At 35.3% G+C, this 24,255-nt stretch overlaps 2 protein-coding genes and 1 pseudogene across 2 annotated transcripts; 2 read left to right on the top strand and 1 right to left on the bottom strand.

The window, feature by feature from the left end:
- Positions 1 to 432: 432 nt before the first annotated feature.
- On the top strand, positions 433 to 2,022 carry LOC120207945 (dof zinc finger protein DOF4.6-like). The gene is made up of 2 exons (XM_039207331.1): positions 433 to 746; positions 1,162 to 2,022. The coding sequence occupies exons 1-2, from the start codon at positions 723 to 725 to the stop codon at positions 1,798 to 1,800; spliced, it is 663 nt and encodes a 220-aa protein (XP_039063262.1). The 5' UTR covers positions 433 to 722; the 3' UTR covers positions 1,801 to 2,022.
- Positions 2,023 to 13,443: 11,421 nt separating this feature from the next.
- LOC120207935 (rhodanese-like domain-containing protein 14, chloroplastic) lies at positions 13,444 to 15,179 on the top strand. The gene is made up of 6 exons (XM_039207324.1): positions 13,444 to 13,734; positions 13,816 to 13,862; positions 13,982 to 14,074; positions 14,159 to 14,297; positions 14,390 to 14,492; positions 14,894 to 15,179. The coding sequence occupies exons 1-6, from the start codon at positions 13,515 to 13,517 to the stop codon at positions 15,006 to 15,008; spliced, it is 717 nt and encodes a 238-aa protein (XP_039063255.1). The 5' UTR covers positions 13,444 to 13,514; the 3' UTR covers positions 15,009 to 15,179.
- Positions 15,180 to 16,385: 1,206 nt separating this feature from the next.
- Positions 16,386 to 23,892, bottom strand: LOC120207924 (annotated as a pseudogene).
- Between the last annotated feature and the right edge of the window lie 363 nt (positions 23,893 to 24,255).

Raw genomic sequence — 24,255 nt, 5'->3', positions numbered from 1 at the left:
ATGATTAAAATTAAAGGGTGATATGATATGTTTTGATTGGCCACTAAATTTTTGTTTTAACGAAATTAATGATTTGAGGAAAATGAAGTGATGATTTAAATTTTAGGAGTAAAACGTTTCAGAAAATATTTTAAAGATAACTAGATATAAATAATATAATTTAGATGACAATGTAACATTTAAATCTAATTATAATCAGAATCATAAACATATCTAACCGACAGATTCAATACAAAATTTTCAACGCGTAGAAGAATCTCACCCTTTAAAGTTCCATTCTCTCTAGTCAGAAAAGAACCAACTAAGTTCCACAGTGTAAGCGCACTAACTCATCCCAACAAAGAACGAGATTGACAAGAAATTGACTCTTGCAAGAATTTAAGAATCTTTTTTTATTCGAAAAATCGAAAGCTCCATCTATGCAAGCAATGTACAGAAATTCCCATATTTATAATATAAGACAATCTTATTTCTTTTATATTGGTAATTGAATAACAGTAGCTGACAAATGTGTGCCTGTTTCATGTGCTCTCTCTCTCTGTCTTCCATTTCATATGAGAAGTAGGCCAACACATGGAAACTACACCACAAACTCTCCCTTTTGAAGTGTTTCATTCTTTTTGGCTTTAAGACCAGCTCTCCCTTTGTAAATTAGGTGATTTTCATATCTTTGAGGACTCCATAGCTTTTCCTTTTCCCCCTTTTTTCTCACTCTTTTTTCCATGGATACCGCTCAGTGGCCGCAGGTAAAGGAAGGGTTTCTTTTCTTTTCTTTTTTTTACATGAAATCATGATTTTTTTAAATCTGGGTTGAGTTTTCGAAGCTAATTAGCTTTAAAGGTTCACTTTTTTGCCAAGAGATGATGTTGTTCAGCCACCACTAATAGTTGAATTTATGTTATTGTCGTTTAAGATCTTTCATTCTTTTTCTCTTTGAGAAAGTACTGCACCTTTTCTCTTTCACCCGGGAAAAAGTTGCCACTTTTATTTTTTTATTGATGGTGTAAATCTTTCAAACACAAAGCAGCGTCCTTTGTTTTTCATTATTGTTTGTTTCTTATCTCATCCTTGTTATATTTACATCTTTTAATTTGGAACAAACACTTTTTCTTTTACCATGAAATCATGGGGGTTTTCCTTTTTCTTTTTTAAAAATTTCAGGGAATTGGGGTAGTTAAGCCCATTGAAGCTTCAAGAGGAAGGACTAGGCCTCAAAATGACCAAGATTTGAACTGTCCAAGGTGCAATTCAACAAATACCAAGTTTTGCTATTACAATAACTACAGTCTTTCTCAGCCAAGATACTTCTGCAAGACATGTCGGAGGTACTGGACAGAAGGTGGTTCCCTCCGGAATGTTCCTGTCGGAGGTGGTTCAAGGAAGAACAAGAGAGCTCCATCATCACCAGCTCCTCAAAACCCTAAGATCAATGGAGGTCAAGACCTTAACCTAGCTTACCCACCACCCACTGAAGACTATAATAATACCTTACCCAAGGTCATTGAGGTGCCCTACAGCTCATCTTCTTCAACTCCAACAGTACATCTCAATGCTTTGGAGCTGCTCAAGACTGGTATTAACACAAGGAATTTGAGTTCGTTCGGGTTCCCAATCCAAGAAGAACTCAAACCGACACTCAATTTTTCTCTCGATGGATTCGAAAGTACTGGCTATGGGAATCTTCAAGGGGTTGAAGAGAGTAGTGCAAGGCTTTTGTTTCCTACTAACGAAACAGAGCAGAATAGAGGGCAAGGAGAATCTTCTGGCAATTGGAGTGGAATGTTGGGTGGACCTTGGTGAAAATGAACAGTTAAAATACAATATGGTTGAAAAGGACGAAAGATGGAGCTTATGCTTTTACATGGTCGGTACTAGTTGATATTTGATTACTAATTAACAGTAGGGATTTTAGGAGGGGAATGGGGCTTCACTCTTTCTTTCTACTTTAGCTTTTTACCACCTTTCAATTCCCTTTTTTTTTTTTTACCTGTAATGCTGTTGTACCTTTCTCTTTGATCAGAATGGATGTTTGAAGCTTCTTTTTAGGTTTGCTTCAATAGGTTCATATCAAATGATCTGAGTAGGATAGACCGAATTGGGAATAGTAAGCTGAAATTTTCAAATTATAATAAAAGTTCATTCTCTTAATATAAAATCATAAATTCTTAATATAAAATCATAAATTTGTTCCTAGTTATAAAAGTAACTCGGTTATTTTGCTTTATGGGGTTGCATTGACCATGGTTAGACTCAATTTCATATTGTTCACATGTTCAGTTTCCACCACAGCCTTGGTATGCGTCATCAACGGCTTCAAGGTGAACATCTTAAGTAAAGTGAATAATTAACATAAAGAAATTTAAATTTTAGGATATACATTTGTTCAATCTGATTTAACTACACTTGCATCCGCTTATGTGTGCCATGTTGTTGGGTAGCATAAAAACAATGTAATTAGCGGTTGGATGACTTTGGTTGAACTAAGAAATTGTGATTGTGTGATGGGTCTACTTAGTTATAAACATGGATTTTCTTTGGTAATAATTTTGGTTGAGGACGAAGTGAGTTGTCAATCCTTTTGAAGCATTAATTTCTTGTTTTTATATCTTCTTTTTGCTTTTCGATAGGTCACAAAATGTCGGGGTCTTATCGACAACATCTGGCCTTTGAGAGATTCTTCCAACTCCACTTCCACTCTTAAGTTAAAAGCAAAGCCTTCATTAGTAAGTGTGTATCGTATTGAGAAGGAATAACCTAACAAAATTGAACTACTTGGGTTAGATCTGACCCCATCCCTGCACATGCTTTTCCACTTTCTAACGTATCTGACTAGAGTTTATTTTGTACTACATTTTAGGTTTAAATGCTCTTTGCTTCTTCATCTTTATAATTTATTTCAACGTTTTGATGTGTTTTCTGTGTAGGGTAGTGACTTCTAGAAAATGTGCTTAAAAGGGTCGAAAACTATATTTTTTGTTTTGGAATCAAGTCTGGAATATTGGGCACGAAAGTAGGCATGGAATGCTGACGTGACAATGAGTCAGTAGCTTTTAGAAGATTCAGTCAGCATTTTCCAAAAGGTGGATGGACGACTGAGCATTTCAAGCAATTTAAAATTCAAGGTTTAGGATTTATCTTTTTATTTTTAGGATTTAAATTTAAATAATTATCTTTGGTATTTTCTTAGGATTATCTTTAGTATTTCTAGGATTTTAGAAGGATATAAATACCCACATCGGGTAAGCTATTTTCATATCTCGAATTTAGAAACAATTCTTTCTTTTTGGTTTTATAAAATTTCTTTCTTTTACTTTCTTTGTTAATTTTACTTTCAATCTTTTGTTTTTAAAATGTTAAGAATAACTTTTGTCATGCGTAGCTAATTTCTCTTTTTAGCCGTGGGTAAAAGCAATGACTCAATTCTAACGAAAGAATTGAATAACACTTCAGTAACTTCAAAAAATTTCTCTCATTCTCTGCACCTATTTTTTTATAAAATCAAAACAATTTTTCAAAACCAAAGATAAACTTAGGTATCATATTATTGTTGCGATTATATATTTGTGGGAGGAATGATCAACTTATGGAAAGCACATTCGACTTCCTGCGAACACAAATTGATTGCTAAAGAGGAATTGAGATCGGAAATGATTTGTATGGGAACAATTATCCGAGTCGGTTTTTATGTGTTTAAGCGGTTCTTGATCTACAACAATTAAAGTTGAATAGATTAATATCCAAATTCGGAATCAAAGATAGTCTTGGGTATTCAATATACAATTTCAGTTGCATGGATTGTCATCACATACAAAGTAACTGACGTGAATCCCGAAGGGTAAATCTATTTCAATGATCTGAAAAATTTAAGTTAGAGCTATTACTCGAGGCTGATTTAATCAATCAATTTTTCAGGTTTTATTTTCCTTTTTATTTTCTTTATTTTCTTTAATCTTCTTTTAAATCTTTTTACTTTATACATCTATTTTATTATTTCTCTTCAACCAAACCCATATTTTATTTATTTTACTTAAATTTATGCTAAAGGTCAGAATCAAAAGCCAAGAATTTCATTAACTCCCTTTGTCTCTGTAGGACTGACCCTTACTTCTCCGATACTACGTTAATTTTCTTATTTATTTATTCAAAAATAAGGAATTTATTTTTACGTACAAAACGACACCCGTCAAATTGGCACCGTTAATGGGGACTAACTATAGTTACTGATTATTTTTCTTTAGTTTTTTATTTATGACCAGAAACAACCTGAGAGAATTACTAGATTTTGATCTGTAGATCAAAGCAAGAGCCCGAAGACTCCATGCACAAATCCTTCGAGAAAAAAGAAAAGACAATAAGAACAAGAGCAGAGTTTGAAAACCAATCCAGATATAGAAGCAGAATTCGAAATTGACTCCTTCACGGAATCAAACAACAAAGATCATATCCTGATGACGGACGAACAAATGATCCGGGAGTTAGCCGCAACTTCTGCTACTCAAACGGCACTTTGTATAGCCTTTTCAAAAGGCAAATTTCCATTTCAATTGAAGACCTACCTTATTCATCTCCTACCTACTTTCTACGGTATTCCCAATGAAAATCCGCACAAGCACTTGAAGGAATTCATATGGTTTGCTTTAGCATGAAACCACAGGGAGTTTCCGAAGATCAAATAAAATTGAGAGCATTTCCTTTTTCGGCTAAGGAATGGTTATTTTATTTACCTTCAAACTCAGTTAATTTTTGGACTGATATGTTTTGAATTTTTCTTGATTGGTATTTTTTTGTGGAAAAAGCAAGCGAGTTATGAAGGAGCATTATTTCAATCTTCCAGAAGCCAGAAGAAAATCTTTACGATTATTGGGAAAGATTCAAAAGCTTTTCGCGAGCTGTCTGTAACACGGATTAAGCAAACAAACAATGCTACAATATTTTTATGAAGGATTATCTCCTTTAGAAATGACGTTGATTGATGCCGAAAACGGAGAAGCCTTAGTTAATATGATGCTAACAACTGTGAGAGAATTAATTTCTACCATGGTAACCAATTCTTAACAATTTTCAAGTGAACCAGCTGATGGGTTCACGAGAAAAGTACATTTTTCCATTGAAAATAAATTAGATAACTTAAATAAAGCGGTTAATTCACTGGTTGCAGGAAAATATAGAGTAACAAGAGTCTGTGGAATATGCACGATGTCAGATCATCCGACGAACTACTGCCCGATGCTACAAGAAAATGCGCAAGTCAAAACCATAGGGAGCTTTCTTAGACCTCCTCAAAGACCATACAATCCGTATGGGAATACTTATAATCTGGGATGGTTAGACCATCCAAAATTCAGTTACACACAAAATTTGAAGTTGAATTATCATCTGAGACTACCTCCACAACCACAAATACGAAAGACACCATTGGAGGCTATGATGGAGAAGTAGGTAATTTCCCAGGAAGAATTCATCGCTTCCCATAAAAAAATCCCAAGGGAGAACTTAAATGCATACGCAAGAGTTGGACAAACAATTGAGCCAATTAGCCCAAAATATGGGAAGACTTGAGTTGCAAGGAAGACTACCTTATCAAATAGAGTCAAATCCGCGAGAGAATATTATTGTCATCACCCTCTGAAGTGGAACTATTATTAATCTCGAAGTCCCAGAAGAAGAGAAGACATAACATTCCAAAGAAAATGAAGCCACACCACAATCTGATGATCTAGGTATGATTATTTTTTTGCTTTCTTCTTCTTATACTTCTTCTCATAAAATCACCGCTCCTTCTTTTCTTTCTTCACCCGAAACCGCACCGTCCTTCCCCTTAAGACTATTGAGGCGTGACAACAGAACCGATGAGAAGGAAATTATTGAGATTTTTCAGAAAGTGCAAGTGAATATTCCTCTCTTTGATGTAATACGAGAAGTCCCGAGATATGCTCAATTTTATAAAGAACTTTGTACCAAAAAGAGAAAATTGTACGACCACAAAAAGGTAAATTTGGGAGAACATGTATTAGCGATTTTGAGCTGGAAACTGCTACAAAAAATGAAGGATCAAGGTATGTTTGCTATACCTTGTAAAATAAGTAATTTTTGATTAAACGCGTAATGTGTGATTTAGGAGCTTCAATTAATGTGATGTCATTTTTTTGTTTATAAAATGATTACTATCGAGCCTTTGTAGAAAACATAAGTGACTATACAGTTGGTGGATTGCTTAGTCATTCACTTAGTGAGAGTGCTCAAAAATGTTTTGGTGAGAGTTTACATTCTTATTTTTCTTGCCAATTTTTATATAATCGACATGGAAAATGACAGGATGAATACTTGTTCCAAAGTTCTACTAGGCCGACCCTTCTTAAGTAACCCGAATACGAAAATCGATGTAAGAAGCGATATATTGACCATGTAATTTGATGGCGAGGTCATAAAATTTGACATCTACAAAGCGATGCAACCTCTTTGAAAATGTAGTTAGTCTAAATTTTATCGATGTTATCAAACCTACAGTTCATTAATTCGTGGGAATTAATTTTCCCAATGATTCATGCATGGATTAGAAGACAAAAAGAACAAACTTAGGAAGTTAAAAAAGTTTTTTTTTGAAGAATCTGATTTGCGCATAGTTTTGTCTAAATCTAAGGTTTTACTTTCCCTTTTGTAGGTACCGAAGATAAAGTCGAAATCATCATGGAATCGTTTGAAGAAACCAATTTTTGGTAAAGGACATAAATTGGAGACTGTTATTCCAGAAAAGATTCGAAGAAATCTTTATGAGAATATTCAAATTTATCAAAAGAAATTTCTTAATTGGAGGAAACGAACGAAGTGGAAATGTTTGTCGCAGAACTTATATCCTAAAACAAGTCGTCGAGCTAACGACGTTAAAATAACGATTTATGGGAGGCAACTCATATTTGTTTTTATTTATTTCAAATTTTTGTTTTTATTTTCGACTTTAGTTTTGTTTGCTTTTAATTTTCGATTTTTGTGTTGGTACCCTGTTATTCGATCTTGAATTTTAAACAAGCAGAAGTCATAAGACATCCGAATCGATATTTAAGAATCAACAAAAATTGGACCCCGAAGCATGAAAAATACATGGATGGCAGCAACAATATTTGCAACTTGGAGCAGGCAAGTTCACGCACAAATGGAGCAGGAAAATCAGGCAAAAGCTTGAAATTTCACCCAAATTATGAAACTCATTGTTTCATTTAATTGGGTGAACCTTAGCATAACCCATTCATGAGGCTGACACACCCTAGCTAAACCCCATCAAAATCCATTTCCTTTGCCGCCTACCCCACCTTATTTCCCCCAAAATCCAACATTCTCACTTTTGTTTTCTTTCAGCAACCCAATCCTTTCCAACCTCTTCTTCCTATCACATTTTAAATTTCAAAACCCAAATAATTATCCTATTATTTTATCATTTGACCCAATTGAAAATATATTTATATTTTCAAGCTTTTCACCTTCCTTTCTTATGTGAAACTATAAACCCAAACAAAAGAAACTCTTTCTTTTCCATATCCGCTCATGATACCTTGCCAACCCGTGCATCGACCGATCGTTCATCACTGTCGTTGCTCCGCTTTCCCTCTACCGCCGATCGTCATAGTCATTAAAAGGTTAGTTCCCTTACTATTTTCCATATATTTTTCATCTAACCTTTTTGCTTTCAATAATGGTTCAAACTAGAAATCAAACCGGCAATTTAACCCGACTACCCGTCACTCTTGATGGAAGACACCGACGCCCCTAGTGGAGGTTCTGAGCGGCTCCAACTCCTAACCGCCGCAACAATCACCGCCTCGTTCCCCTACTGCCCGATGTGGTGGGCATCACACATCACTCCCGCACACTCGTTCGCCTAATCCGGAACCTTCCACACGACACCATCGACATCTCAGACTTAGTTGATGCCGAATGTTGCTCCATCATTTGCAACACATTCAGCCACTGCCGATCAACCTGAAGTTAATTATGAGACTGTTGATATTGAACCACTAATGATGTAGTACCACGTGTTCGATTATTCTGAAGATTTCGTAAACGATTCCATTTTAATATGGCGTTCCTCCATAGCTGAGCCTGGGGCCATTACCAGCACCCGAGTAATCCTCTTTATCATGCCCATTCTTTAGGTAGCAACATGCTTCACACTCACCAGTTCTTTCAGACGAATCTGAGGACTTGAGGGATGACACATTCGACTCATTCCATGAGCACAATAGTCGTGGTTAAACCTACTCAATTTTGATCGAGGAGACGCTACAAGGATATCTTGATTTCAATGGTGACGAAGTGGTACGATTCAACAACATTCACCATCGACGATTGCAGGTATGAAAATATATCCCATCAAGTACACTTAATATTTTGCATTTGAGCGATGTTGTCACACACTATTTCGATGCCATTGGCTGGACTCCACACTTTAATATTCGATGCAACACTTGTTTTGAGTTAGTCTTTGAGTTTTACACAACTTTTAAATTCTCACGAAAGCGTGTTGTTACCTTTCGATTGATGGGGCAATATTTTAGAATGACGTTATTTGATTTTATTTTTTTCATGTGGTTCTTGACGAATGTCACGGACCAAAGTTTTCTAATGTCTTTGTGTAAGATTTCGCAAGATTTTAACACTGATATAGCCTATAAAGCACTTACTGGCATGGCGGGAGTACAATTTGATTCTCGAACATCAAAGGCGTGGCATATTCACGACCTAGCTCTCCGATATATACACCGGTTTCTAGCATACAACTTCCCCAGACATAACAATACTATGTACTACTTAAGTAAGGTTGAGTTATTCTTCTTGTGGTGTATGGAAACTGAGAGAAAGGTAAACGTAGGGTATTGGATTGCTCGAACATTCGACAAAGTTGTGCGAACCAATCGACCCTTAATTATCGGCCCTTATATTATGCACCTAGCTCAACTTTTATTTCCAACAACATTCGATACTACTAATTTCACTTATGTTTTTCTTATTGATGCTTTGGACTATAGGTAATTGGATTCAATGTGACTTCTCGCTGGAACACCCGTCGCTCCACACATTGTGTCTTCCGGCACCATCACGCCATGCCATTAGTGCTTCTTCATGAGAAGGGTCAATCCTTCATTAACACCAGCGCCTAGTGCACAACCAGATGTGTGAGAAGAAATGCAAGACGTCAAAGGTCGCCTCACCTCCATAGAATCCAATCTCACTGAGATTCTCTCCTACCTACGACTGAGATCGTCTCGATACAACCGCGATCATGGTCGTCATTAAATCAGGGAGTATTCCTTTTCCCTCTTCTTTGCATCTTTGTTTTGAATTACGTTTTGGGACAAAACAATTTAAGTGAGGGGGAGGATAACATGTTAGACTTTTCCTCGCTTGTTGCTTGCTTGAAATTGAGTATTTTGATTTCGATGTGCTTGATCAATTGGTTGCCCATTCTCTTGATTTGTTGAGTAATTTGATTGTTTTCCAATGAATTATCTAATTTCGCTTTGAATTGACGTTGAATGCAAGATGGTTCATTGCTTTAGCTAGTTAATATCTCAAAATTATGATGTTCCATTGATTATTGGTTAATTGACGCATTCACTTGATTTATTGAACCTATCTTGGTGAGACTTGAGCCTAATGAGCATGAGTTCTTTGTTTCATTCTTGCTCTTTGTTTCTTTGTGTGTGCCAAACATTGTTTTTGCATTCTAGAACCTGTGTTTTGATTCTTTTTAAGGCTACATGGATAATGAATTTGATGCTTTTGAATGATAGAGGCATTAGGATTAACCATTTTCTCTACCCCAATCAAAAAACATACCCTTTAATTTATCCCTTAGTGAACCAAGTTTGAGTCGACTTTCCTTTTTCTTTGATTTTCACCCAATTAAAATTAACCCTTAGCATTTTCTTTTCTTTCCCTCTCTTTTCCAACATTGCTGAGACTTTGAAAATTTGTTTTCACCACAAAAATTACCATTTTTGTTCGAAAAAATAACAGCCGAAATAGTGAAAAATGTTGTTGTAAATTCTACCCAAAAAATAGTTTCGAAAAAAAGGGTTGTTCACTGTTCAAACAAAAAAAACAACAACAATTCTTTATTGGAATAGCAAAAAAAATATAGCCCTTGATTCGAATGATTATCCCTTGGTTGTTTTATTCTCTTCCTTGTGCTTCATTCTTATTGGTGGCTTGTTTCAAATTTTATGACTTTTTGTCTCGGCAATTTTAAACCTTTTTGGCCTATTTCCCTACCCAAACTTTAACCACGTTACAACCTAATTAAAGACCTTGACTTTTGCATTGAATTTGTTTTTAAGTGGTAGAGATTAGATCACATTACAAGCTTATGGTTATGCACTGGCTTGCTTTGGCTTGAGCGTTTCTTGTCCTTAAACACTTTGAGCAGATGAGTGAATCTTTTGTAAGGTAATCAAGTTGTGCATCATGAGATTAGTAGCCATTGGAATGTCTTGTTTAGATTATTTCCTAGCTTTGCAACTTGCTTGATTGCTTTCTAATTTTTAATTCTTTGCTTAATTGTGGTTTATTGGGGGCAATCAGATTATGATATGAGTTAAGGAATGACAACCTATGGATTTAGTATGCTGATTGATAAATGCTTGAGGACAAGCATTAGATAAGTGAGGGGGAGTTTGACTAGTGTTTATTTCGTGCCATATTTTGTGCTTAAATGCTCTTTGTTTGTTCATCTTTATTACTCATTTGGATGTTTTTATGTGCTTTCTATGCAGGACAATGACTTCTGGAAAATGTGCTTAAAAGGGCCAAAAATTATATTTTTTTGTTCTAGAATCAAGGCTGGAATAGTGTGCATGAAAGTAGGCATGAAATGCTGACGTGGCAGTGAGTCAACAGTTTCTAGAAGACCCAGTCAGCAACGTCTAGTCAATAGTTTCCAGAAGGTGGACGGGCGGCTAAGCATTTTAAGCAATTTAAAATTCAAGTTTTAGGATTTATCTTTTTATTTTTAGGATTTAAATAATTATCTTTTTTATTTTCTTAGTATTATCTTTAGTATTTTTAGAGTTTTAGAAGGCTATAAATACTTCTTCTTTTTCATACCAAACACGTCTTTTTGTTCTTACTCGTTTATTAAATGAACATAAAAATTTATGCATACTTATATGTTTATATATTTTATTTAAACATAAATAAATGTATAAATGTTATATTGATTTTAGAAGAATTAACAAAATATTAGGCTATACATGCTTTTCTTTCTTATATAGTAATGCACTTCCCCATTTCCATGAAACATGATCACTTCCACATTTCCATGAAACATGATCACTTCCACATTTCCCATGGTAATTTCGTTTCTTTAAATGTAAAATCCATACATGTTAAGTGGTAATGGATAGGACCCACAAACATTCTTCTTGAGCGTGGAGCCGAATAATAATTCCCATCAAACTTGCAAAATCTTAGAGAGATATCCCTATGGTATTCCATGATTTATGTTCATACATAAAACTATATACAACGACTCCAAAGACAAATTGGTAGCTTTTTTTCTTGCTAAACTTGGGTATCAAATACTACATTTTATTCTATTTATTATTATCTTTTTTCTATTGGGGATATGTTTTTCTTTTCTCTTTTAATGTCTGAAATAGTCAGTAGGAACCATTAAGAATTAGTGATTTAAAAATGTTGGTAACCATAAAAATTCCGTGTTTGAGCGTATAGTTAGAGATGATTATAATATATTATTTATTTAAAATTATTTTAATTAATTTATAATATACATTTTATAAACTGAATTGCTTAAATATAATTTTTTCAAGATGATGATATTTTCTTTTATCATTAGAATTGTTCCATTGATTTTCATACTTAACATGAGAACACTTAAACCTAAACATTTAAAATCTTAAGAATCCAATCTTATAAAAAAAATCAATGAATGGTAATGTCCTTTATTAAACACATCAGAATTAATGAACTTAATATTTCTCAAGATAAAATAGAATATATGATAATTCATAAAATAACGATTAACATCAGTAAAAAAAATTCTCATTGAATACATATATAAATTATCTATAGAGTCAACGAAAAATTTACTAAAGCTAAAGAGTGAGTATGAGTTTACCTTAAAATTAAAATTTATCACTGAATACCTTATATTTTAAGAGACTGATTATAGCAAAATAATAAGGATAATTACATTAAATATTTTCCCACTAAAGCAACTTGCAAATAGTTATGGCATAGTGAGGCATTACATATGATGAAAGTCGGTGATGGCCAGGCTGAATGTCATCGTCAGACAACGAAAGTAAAAGTTTATATTAAAATATACGAACATAAAAAGTTATATTAAAAATTATGAATCATCCAAAATTAAGAAATAAACTTTCGTACAACTTTGACACACAAAATGATTAGGTGCAAATCGGAAATGGTTTCGTAATAACTTAAAACCAAAAACTTATATGATCATCTACAATTTTTCTAGCAAGGGATTTCATTTCATCGCAATCGAATTTTTATAAGAAAAAGAGTCAAAGCTTGATACAATATTATAAGCAAAAGATAAATTATTAGTCATCTAACTATTGAAGCGATTCTGCTTCGGTTATACAATTATTTTTCTTAAATTATAGGTAATATTACAATTTGATTTTATTTCAATCATCCATCGGTAAAAAATAACAGTGATGTTGACGTATCATCATAAGGTAATTTTATGTCATCATTTAAAAAATAATAATAAAATGTCATATTAATAATTCTTATAATTTTTCAATGATAAGTGACCAAAATGAAATAAAAATATAATGTTAAGTGTGATTTAAAAAGTTAATTAAGTAACCAAAACAGAATCGCATGAATGGTTAAATGACTAAATACATAGTTCTTCCTATTGAATAATATATACTATCACATATGAATAAAGAAAATGGTTTAATCAATTCAAAAACAATTATTTAAATAATCAATCAATATCGTAATATTATAAATAATTATATTTAAATATAAATATAAATCTAAATAAATATATTTGATTTGATTGAATTCAAAATTCATAAATTTAAGTTAAAAATTTTAAATAATAAAATAATGCTAATAAACTCAATTAACTGGAATTTTTTTATTTGATTAAACTCGATGAAATACTCTCTCATACAATCAAGTAACGAACCTAAACTTGACAAGGGGCATGGGGATATTACTGAAAAGTAAGTGAAGATAAACCAAGCCAGCTTGGGCTCTATGTGGATGACAGAAATCCAGCTATGACAAACACCTTAAAACATGAACCACAAACCCAGATTTTTCAAGAGATAAAAAGAAGAAAATATCCAAATGAATGGTCCACTTCTAAAACAAGCATCCAACACTCTTTGAAACAACACGAAAATGACAAGAAAAAACCAAGTTCAGTTCAAATAACACCCCCACAATCACCAAACTCTTTTTGCAGCTTATATGTGTTAAACGTGACACAAGAACTGATCTTTTCTGAGAAGAAAATGGCTGCAATTGCTTCAATCACCCCAAACTCAACTTCATCCTCTTCAGCATACCCCAATTTCAGGTCCTCCCCATTGACTATCTCTTCCAAAATTACTCCAGATTGTTCTTGCCTTTTGACTCTAAGATCAGGTCATGCATCTAAGCAAAGACTTGCTTCACAGAATCGGCGTGGCCTGATTATCCGATGTGCAGCAACAAAGCCTGCAAAGTCACCAGGTACTACTGCTTATAAGACGATTGATTAGTCAATAGAATTTAGATGACTTCAATTTTCTGCTCTTGTTTTGGAGGGATTAGCTGAAGAAGAGTGGAAGGTTAAGAGGGAACTTCTCTTGGAGAAAAGGGTATTCATCTCTCCTAGTCTTTCTCATGCTTAACTGCAAGTTTTGATGCATAAGAAGACTACCCTTCCCTAGCTTGGACCAGTAGAAGCTAATCAACAACAGAGATTTGTTCCTTGCAGGTAAGAAGTGTGGATGCAAAGGAAGCTTTTCGCCTCCAAAAGGAGAATAACTTTGTGATTCTTGATGTACGACCTGAAGCTGAATTTAAAGAGGCCAGTTTCAACCCTGAGATAAATTTGATGACAGGAACAGATGAGCAAAGTGCTGCCTCTAAATTTGATGCCATTTTGATGCAGGCTCATCCCACAGGTGCAGTTAATATTCAGATATATAGGCTCATAAAGGAGTGGACGGCTTGGGACATCGCCAGACGTGCGGCATTTGCATTTTTCGGCATCTTTTCCGGCACAGAAGAGAACCCTGAGTTCATCCAAAGTAGAACTGCGTGCTCTATGTTTCTTCTATTGTCTAACCACTATGTACTACTTAGCAGATATAAAGGAACTAAGTATTTGGTATTTAAGCAGGTGTAGAATCAAAATTTGACAAGGATGCAAAGATAATAGTGGCATGCACCACTGGGGGTACAATGAAGCCATCCCAAAATCTCCCTGAAGGTCAACAGTCAAGGTAAAAGTATTTACAGCATTCTCAATTTCTGATAATATAAAAAGGCAGTAATAATCATAATATCAAACAAGCTACAATCTTCCATGTTTAGAACTTCCAAGGATGAAGTGCTGGTGCAAACAATAGTGTTACACTAGTATTGGTTTAATCACTTTACTAGAAACTTGTTAGAAGATAATGACATGTATACAGCGAGCTCACAATAAAAGAGACCGAGATTTTAAGTGGAAAACTCTTTTAGAAAAAATCACACTCATAAGAGGAGAATTTTCACTAATGTTGAAAATAGAAGAATACAAGGGTATTTGCAGAATCGACTTTACTTCTAATCCTAATTTTTACTCTGTTTAGTTCAAATCTTATAGCTAGATTCAAATGCTTGGTTTTGTTAATACTTGCAGGTCACTCATAGCAGCCTACTTGCTGGTGCTCAATGGGTACAAAAATGTTTTCCACTTAGAAGGGGGTCTTTACACATGGTTCAAAGAAGGACTGCCATCGGAATCCGGAGAGTGATATATCGAATGTTTAGATGGTGCTTCCATAGAAGCTCAAGTTTTGTCCCCAAGACTGATTTCTCCCCTTTTCCTTTAGGTTTTGAATGTGATTTCTCTTTAGAAATTTTAATGGTACCAAGAACCTTGTATCTTATCATCCTAAGTTTTATGTATGACATTTTTCTATCAATTTTCAATGTGAAAATTAATCAAGCTGTACACACACACACACACAAAAACACTATGTTCAGGTAGGTTTTAACCCTCAGCTTTGAGGCTTTACACACACGCACGCACGCATAGGGTGCAAACACACAAGAAAGAGTTGAACCAAGAGCACGGCTCGACATCAATCGATTCTAATTCAATTTTTTGTTTTGAGTCGAACCCGAATAGCATGAGAGCATAGGTGTCTGATTTACAACCTCTCTAATGAGTATCCACACTTCAACATATCATAACAAGGTAATTGTTCTTGCCTCAAATGTGACCGCACACAAGGAAGTGTTAACCAAGAGCTTCAGTCAACTACTTTGCACTTTCCCTAGGAAGCTTTATTACAAAACAAAACACACAACCAACAACATCCACCAATTATAAGCATTGATGAACTCTAAAACTTAGAATATAAATTACGGATGCATGAGAATGTACCAGAAGTTCTCTCACCTTCCTTTCTTTCCAAGTAACCTAAACTAAAAGTTCACCCTTGAACTCGAACGCTCGCCCAATAAGCTCACCCAATAAGGCTCAATTAAACCTCGGCAAGTAGTGTCAAAACCTGGCCATTTTTGCTGCTAACCAAAAGGGAAGAAAATGGGGGTTTTCAGGTGATTGAAGAAAAGTGACGAAAATGAAAACCCCTCAAACTTTTGTCTCCTTTAAAAATCAAAGGCTTGGATCCATTCATAGTAAAAGTATCGATACTCACTATTCAATATTCTAAATTTAACTTTGAATATCAAAATTTAACTTCAGAAAATTGATATCGAAACACAACCGGGAATTCTCCGAGACAACCTTGTTTGTCGATGGCAAGATCTAACACTCAAAAATCATAAGATCTGATTTGGTAACCAAGCCGTCCATAAGCCAATATCCACGGATTTTCTAGGCTCGGAATTTTTTCAATATAATTTAACTTTTAATCAAAAGTTCAGACTTTATCTATGTACAGAGTTTTTGATCCATCCATTTTCTTTGGAATGCTTTTACAAATCAATGAAATCTTTGCATCCGAAAAAAAGTTGACCACATTATTACAAAGGATAGGAAAGATCCCAAAATCTGGACCAGTCTCAAAAAGTGATCCACCACATAGCATCCCAATTTATAAAAACACAACTAAAAGATTTCGCTTCCTAGCTTCCCCAAGCACCCTTGAATATGCTGCATCTGATGTTATGGGGAAACGAATTGGAGCCAAAAGCCAATCGGAAAGTTTAAACTAAAACCGTTTTAAAACTGCCATCACAAGCTTGAACCTGATCGTGTGGTGGCATCCAAGCACATAGCTGCAAATTTCAGGTATCCTGGGAATCTGATTGAAGGTTAACGATTTGAGAAACTACAAGCTTAGAGAGTTCATTGATTGCAGCTTGAACCTGAAAATCATCTGATTCCCTTTGCCTTGACCATCGAGATAACTGTGAACTTAGCCTGCTATATTCATTTGCAGCAACCCAAGTCTTCTTTGATGTGGAAAGAACTTTCTCCAAATCAATCTGTGATAATGGCCTTGGAGCCTGAAAAAATAGACAACGGAAGATGAATAAAAAACATTGACATGATAAATAAACAATGATATGTAGTTTAAAAAATTGCTAAGGGGAAAAAATACCAAAGTTAATCAATTACACATGAAAAAATAACTTCTATAATTCATACATATATACACAATTTTAAGATTCCGTCCCTCGTCGCACAACAGAATTTTAAGAAGTGTGAGGTAATGCATACAAACAAAATATACTTACACCAGATGATTTTCCTTTCTTCTCCTCATCTAGTAAGTCCCTGAAAGTAGGATGCTTTCTTGCAGAGTTCAAGAAGATCCGAACCTATGTAACCTTCACACAAACTGGCTATGCAGTCAAAGTCGATGTCTGGTTCAACTCTCTCACCCTTTAAAATTACCTTTAAAATCTCAGCCCTCTCCCTACGGTCAGGTACTGTTAAAAGTCAAATAATTTAGGCACCAAATAGGCACCAAATGGTGCTTTGTAAAAGTAAAAAATTAGGCACCTAATTTTTGTTGAAATTAAGTAATGAGATAATTAATTTTAGTCATTGTAATTTAAGATATTTATAAGATTAGTCCTTAAGTTTCAACTATAAATACCCTAGCTCATTTAGCTTCAAAATCATCCCAAAGCATTCTAGCTTTCTTCCAATACTAGAGAGAATTTAGAGAGTTTTTGAGAGTTGTTTTCTCATTTTTTATCAAGAGAGAATTATCATTGTTTTCTCCTTGGTAGATCGAGAGAGGTTGTAATTCCTATTTTCTCATAGTGAAATTATTCTACCGTTGCCTGTGGTTTTTACCCTAAATTTTTTATGGGTTTTCCACGTAAATTTTGTGTCTCTTTTATCTTCATTTTTATTTTCTCAAATTATCAGTTGCGATTTTGCTCTATCCGATAGCCGTATTCCGCAACAATTGGTATCAGAGCCAGATTTGAGTGTGTAATATCTGCTTATTGTCTTTGTGGTTGCCACCAAAAGGTGGATCCTCCAACATAAGAAAATAAGAATGTATTACCCATTCTTTGAGGTTCTAGAGAACTATTCACGATAGTGAAATAGTGTGAGCTATCAATAATAGAAGCTATGGCAACGAAATTTGATATTGAAAAATTCAATGTGAGAAATTTCTCATTGTGGAAATTGAAGATGAAGGTCATCCTGAGAAAAGACGGTTGTCTAGCAACTATCAGTGAAAGGCCAGTGGATTTCACAGATGACAACAAATGGATCGAAATGGACGAGAATGCTATGACAAACTTTCATCTAGCATTAGCAGATGAAGTATTGTCAAGCATCGAGGAGAAGAAGATAGCTAAGGAGATATGAGACCATCTCACCAAATTATACGAGGTCACATCGCTACACAATAAAATTTTCCTTAAGAGAAAATTGTACACTCTCCGTATGCCGGAATCTACTTCAGTGACGGAGCACTTAAATACACTGAATACTTTATTTTCTCAGCTTACATCCTTAAGTTGTAAAATAGGAGAACAAGAACGTGCTGAACTTCTACTTCAAAGTCTACCGGATTCGTATGATCAACTCATAATCAACTTGACAAACAGTAATGTCACTAGTCTAGTCTTTGATGATGTTGCAGCTACTGTTCTACAAGAAGAAAATCGGCGCAAGAACAAGGAAGACAGACAAGTAAATCTGCAACAAGCAGAAGCGTTGACAACGATGACAACGATGAGAGGGATATCAACAGAACGTGGCCAAAGCAGCAGTCACAAACATGGTAGATCGAAGTCGAGGAGCAAGAAGAATTTAAAGTGTTACAACTGTGGAAAGAAGGGTCATTTGAAGAAGTATTATTGGAGTCTAAAAAAACTCCAATCCACAAGGCAATACCGCAAACACTTCAGATGATGAAGATGCTCTATGCTGTGAAGCGTCAACCACCGTGGAAGTAAGAAAACGATTTACAGATATATGGCTCATTGATTCGGGAGCAACATATCACATGACCTCAAGAAGAGAATGGTTCCATCATTATGAACCTGTCTCAGGAGGATCTGTTTATAGTTGCAATGATTATGCCTTAGAGATCGTTGGCGTGGGAACCATCAAATTGAAGATGTATGACGGAACAATTAAAGTTGTTCGAGATGTGCGGCACGTGAAAGGCCTGAAGAAAAATTTATTATCCTACGGATTGTTAGATAATAATGCAAGCAAGATTGAAACACGGAAAGGAATCATGAAGGTGTTATGTGGAGCGCTTGTGGTGCTGAAAGGTGAAAAGATAGCTGCAAACTTGTATATGCTGAAGGGAGAGACATTGCTAGAAGCAGAAGCCTCTGTTGCCTCATATAGTTCAGATTCTGCAATGTTATGGCATAAGAAACTTGGACACATGTCAGAACAAGGAATGAAAGTCCTTGTGGAGCAAAAGCTACATCCAGGCTTAACAAAGGTATCACTTACTTTGTGTGAGCATTGCATAACAAGTAAGCAGCACCGGTTGAAATTCAACACATCAAATTCTAGAGGCAAAAGTGTTCTAGAATTGGTTCACTCTGACGTATGGCAAGCACCAGTAACGTCCCTAGGTGGAGCAAAATACTTTGTCTCATTTATTGATGACTACTCCAGGAGATGTTGGGTGCACCCTATTAAGAAGAAGTCAGACGTGTTTTCAACTTTCAAAAACTTCAAAGCGCGGGTGGAACTTGATTCTGGAAATAAGATCAAGTGTTTCAGAACAGATAATGGAGGAGAATACACAAGCGAAGAATTTGATGACTTTTGCAGGAAAGAAGGCATCAAAAGACAGTTCACAGTGGCGAACACTCCTCAACAAAATGGAGTGGCAGAGCGGATGAACATAACCTTGTTAGAAAGAACAAGAGCAATGTTGAGGGATGCAGGCCTAGAAAAATCATTCTGAACAGAAGCAGTCAATACCGCCTGTTATTTGGTGAATCAAACTCCATCAACTGTAATAGAGCTGAAGACACCAATGGAGATGTGGACTGAAAAAACAGCTGATTATTCAAACCTCCATATATTTGGAAGTATAGTGTACGTGATGTACAACTCCCAAGAAATTTCAAAGTTGGATCCAAAATCCAGGAAATGCAAATTCTTGGGGTATGCTGATGGAGTAAAGGGGTATCGCTTGTGGGATCCCAATGCCCGCAAAGTGATCATTAGTAGAGATGTTATCTTTGTAGAAGATAAACTACAAAGAAAAGAAGACGATGATAGCGCTGAAAAGTCAGAGACTACTCAGATACATGTGGAAAAAAAGTTTGAAGAAGGAGATTCTTCTGAAGCAGAACCAGCACATGATGAACAAGAACCAGAGAGTTTTGAAGCTCCAACAACTCATCAATCAGATCGTGTGAGAAGACGTCCCAATTGGCACTCAAATTATGTTATAGAAGGTAATATTGCATATTGCCTTTTAACAGAGGACGGTGAGCCATCAACATACCAGGAGGCAATAAACATCTAAGATGCTTCACTGTGGATGATGACGATGCAAGAAGAAATCGAATCCCTTCATAAAAATAATACATGAGACCTTGTGTCACTACCACAAGGAAGGAAGCCAATTGGTAACAAATGGGTCTTCAAAATCAAGCGAAACGGTGACGATCAAGTTGAGAGGTATCGTGCAAGACTGGTGGTCAAAGGATATGCTCAAAAAGAAGGTATTGATTTCAATGAAATATTTTTTCATGTGGTTCAACTAACAACAGTTCGAGTAGTTTTGGCAATGTGTGCTACATTGAACTTACATCTAGAGCAGCTAGATGTTAAAACAGCTTTTCTTCATGGAAATCTTGAAGAAGAGATTTACATGCTCCAGCCTGAAGGTTTTAAAGAAAAAGAAAAGAAGAACTTGGTTTGCAGGTTGAACAAATCTCTGTACAGTCTAAAGCAGGCGCCGAGGTGTTGGTATAAGAGATTTGATTCCTTCATTATGTGCATTGGATACAACAGACTTAATGCATACCATTGTGCTTATTTTAAGAGGTCTGGTGATAACGATTTTGTTATATTGTTGTTGTATGTGGATGACATGTTGGTTGCAGGACCCAACAAAGATTATATTGAAGAATTGAAGGCACAACTGGCTAAGGAATTTGAAATGAAGGACTTGAGATCAGCAAACAAGATTCTAGGGATGCAAATTCACCGAGACAGATGTAATAGGAAGATTTGGCTTTCACAAAAGAATTACTTGAAGAAGATCTTGTCACGATTCAACATGCAAGATTGTAAGCCAATTTCTACCCCTCTTCCTATTAACTTCAAATTATCGAGTCCTAGCAGTGAAGAAGAGAGGATGGAGATGTCTCGAATACCGTATGCATCAGTAGTGGGAAGTTTAATGTTCGCTATGATATGCACAAGACCAGACATTGCACAAGCAGTGGGAGTGGTTAATCGGTACATGACGAATCCAGGCAAAGAGCATTGGAATATTGTAAAGAGGATCCTCAGATAAATCAAAGGGACCTCAAATGTTGCATTATGTTACGGAGGATCAAACGTACTAATCAATGGTTATGTAGATTCTGACTATGCAGGGGATTTGGATAAAAGCAAATCTACTACAGGATATGTGTTCAAAATTGCTGGTGGAGCTGTAAACTGGGTTTCAAAATTGCAGTCAATTGTGGCTACGTCCACAACAGAGGCAGAATATGTAGCAGCTACACAAGCCAGTAAAGAAGCAATTTGGTTGAAGATGCTATTGGAGGAGCTTGGGCACAATCAAGAGTATGTCTCTCTGTTTTGTGACAGTCAAAGCGCCTTGCATCTAGCAAGGAATCCAGCATTTCATTCAAGGATAAAGCACATACAAGTTCAATACCATTTCATTCGTGAAAAGGTGGAAGAAGGAACGGTAGATATGCAGAAGATCCATACCAAAGACAACATAGCAGATTTCATGACGAAGGCAATCAATGCTGATAAATTTACCTGGTGTCGATCCTCCTGTGGCTTGTCAGAAACGTAAGCAACATGAAGGTACAAGGTAGAAAGAATGGTGTAAATATATGATTATTCCAATCAAATCTTCAAATGGGAGATTGTTAAAAGTCAAATAATTTAGGCACCAAATTAGGCACCAAATGGTGCTTTGTCAAAGTCAAAAACTAGGCACCTAATTTTTGTTGAAATTGGGTAAAGGGATAATTAATTTTAGTCATTGTAATTTAGGGTATTTATAAGATTAATCCTTAAGTTTCAACTATAAATACCCTAGCTCATTTAGCTTCAAAATCATCCCAAAGCATTCTAGCTTTCTTCCAATACTAGAGAGAGAGTTTCTTGAGAGTTGTTTTCTCCTTTTTTATCAAGAGAGAATTATTATTGTTTTCTCATTGGTAGATCGAGAGAGGTTGTAATTCCTATTTTCTCATAGTGAAATTCTTCTACCGTTGCCCGTGGTTTTTACCCTAAATTTTTTAGGGGTTTTCCACGTAAATTTTGTGTCTCTTTTATCTTTATTTTTATTTTCTCAAATTATCAGTTGCGATTTTGCTCTATCCGATAGCCGTCTTCTGCAACAGGTACTCCAATCTCGAAACCTGAGGGAGACATCTGAGTATCGCTTCATCTAGTTCTGATGGATGATTTGTTGCAGCAAGAACCATAACTCGTGCATTAACTGCATAACATTATATAATCATTAAAATTTAAATTTATTAACAGTACCTAGAACATTCTTCAGGGAGCCCTTCATCAAAACCAAATAGAATATAGACCTTTGTAGGAGAATTGATAGCATTATATAACAGCCTTTAGATATAAAAATACTCACGATCAGTGGTAAATCCATCCCATAAAGCCATAAACTCAGTCTTCATGTTTGTCATTGTTTCATGATCTGTATTACGCCGCTGTCCCAAGAAACTGTCGACCTCATCAATAAAAATAATAGCAGGCTGGAGTTTATAAGCCAAGCTAAATACAGCAGCCACTGCAAATATAAGAGCAAATAAACAATTCAATCCGAGAATTATAAAACAAACAAACTTGCATGGGGTATTACAGCCATTAGAAAACGCATAGAATGTAGTTGTGATCACAAAACCATTTTCGGGCCACAGCCAAAAGAGATAATACAAAAAAATCTTAGCATGACCTTAGGATGGTCAAATCAGTAAACCTTCTCTTAAAAAAGTTCTTTTCACCTGCATAACATCTCTTCCAGTTTTTCTACTAGAATTGAACTCAAAAGGGGAAAAACAGGGAAAACAGATTGCAGTACAATTGTAATCCTGCACAACCATATACATTCCAGTATAGTCAAAGAACTATAAAATGACCGCTAACGAAAAGGGATATGGTAAATATTACAATGCATACCGAGTTTTTGCGCATCACCAACCACTTGCTCATCAGATTTGATATTCTAACATTAAAAAAAACAGCGCCGGACTCCTTTGCAATGGCTTTAGCAAGCATGGTCTTTCCAGTACCTGGGGGTCCATATAATAAAACCCCTTTTGAGGACCAAGAAGCTTTCTATGCGAAAACAGCTCTGGTCTCCGCAATGGAAGAATCACTAGTTCATAAAGAGCCTACTTGATGTCTTCCAATCCTCCAATGGATTCAAATTCGACATCAATGTGATCAGGGTTTATCACATCACAAGCTATTACATCCTGTTAAAATGAAATAAGTAATCATTTGCTTCTATTTCCAACACATTATTTCAAAGCAAATATTCCAACAATCAATAGAACACTAGGGAAACTAATCTATCTTACAGAAAATAAAGAAATTGGTCGAAATAAGCTTTGACTTTTTAAAGCAATATATATTTATAAGAAAAACAAAAAAAAGCTTGTTTTTGTTTCAATTCCAAAATAAATGTACCTCATATGGATTGGTATGAATTAGAGGACGACCCAATCGCTTGACAATTTCCTTCTCGTGCTCCTGTGTTTTTTTTAGAAGCTTCTCGGTTTAGGTCGAGGTGTCGGAGCCCCGCGAAGAGGACCAAGCAACTGAGGGCGGCGCTGGCAGCGTATAGAATCAGTTCTTGCGGGAACTTTGTCTCCGACGAAGATGAACCCATCTTTCGCGTATGATTTATCTACCACCAAAAGCTTAGTATTTATGTATAGAAAAATTAGGGTTTTTGAGGTTTAATGATGGTGAGAAATATGGCTTTGAGAATCAAGCAAAGGATTGAGATTTTTTATTTATTTGGTTTCTCTGAGATCCTTGTAGACGAATAAAGAAGAAGAATGGGTTTTCCAATCCTATTAAATTTGCATTTGGTACTCAAATTACGCATATTATTTCAAACTCATACTTGAAAGTCTCTTGCAATCAAAATGCTATTCAACTTTCGTTTCTGTTACCTTTTTTTCGAAAGTGCTCCCCACTTTTTGCTATGCAGAAGTTACTAATTCTGTTAGACAGTTTTCAAAAACTCTTTCTTCGCGGTAGTGATGGTGGTCTTCTCCATGTTATTTTTAGTTATTTTTATTATATTTATTATAATAATATATTTAGTCATTTATCTAGTAAAGAGTATTATA

The sequence above is a fragment of the Hibiscus syriacus genome, unplaced genomic scaffold (assembly GCF_006381635.1).
Source record: "Hibiscus syriacus cultivar Baekdansim isolate YM2019G1 unplaced genomic scaffold, ASM638163v2 tig00000518_pilon, whole genome shotgun sequence".
NCBI lineage: Eukaryota > Viridiplantae > Streptophyta > Magnoliopsida > Malvales > Malvaceae > Hibiscus > Hibiscus syriacus.
Note: the sequence above shows the minus strand (reverse complement) of the source record. Positions and strands in the feature narration are given on the sequence as shown.

What these genes read in the sequence shown, in the direction of transcription:
- LOC120207935 (XM_039207324.1), top strand. Translation starts at nt 13,515, where the DNA reads ATGGCTGCAATTGCTTCAATCACCCCAAACTCAACTTCATCCTCTTCA. An exon ending in CTGAAGCTGAATTTAAAGAG is followed by an intron (nt 14,075 to 14,158) that starts GCCAGTTTCAAC and finishes ATTTTGATGCAG; the next exon opens with GCTCATCCCACAGGTGCAGT. An exon ending in GAACCCTGAGTTCATCCAAA is followed by an intron (nt 14,298 to 14,389) that starts GTAGAACTGCGT and finishes GTATTTAAGCAG; the next exon opens with GTGTAGAATCAAAATTTGAC.
- LOC120207945 (XM_039207331.1), top strand. Translation starts at nt 723, where the DNA reads ATGGATACCGCTCAGTGGCCGCAG. An exon ending in ATACCGCTCAGTGGCCGCAG is followed by an intron (nt 747 to 1,161) that starts GTAAAGGAAGGG and finishes TAAAAATTTCAG; the next exon opens with GGAATTGGGGTAGTTAAGCC.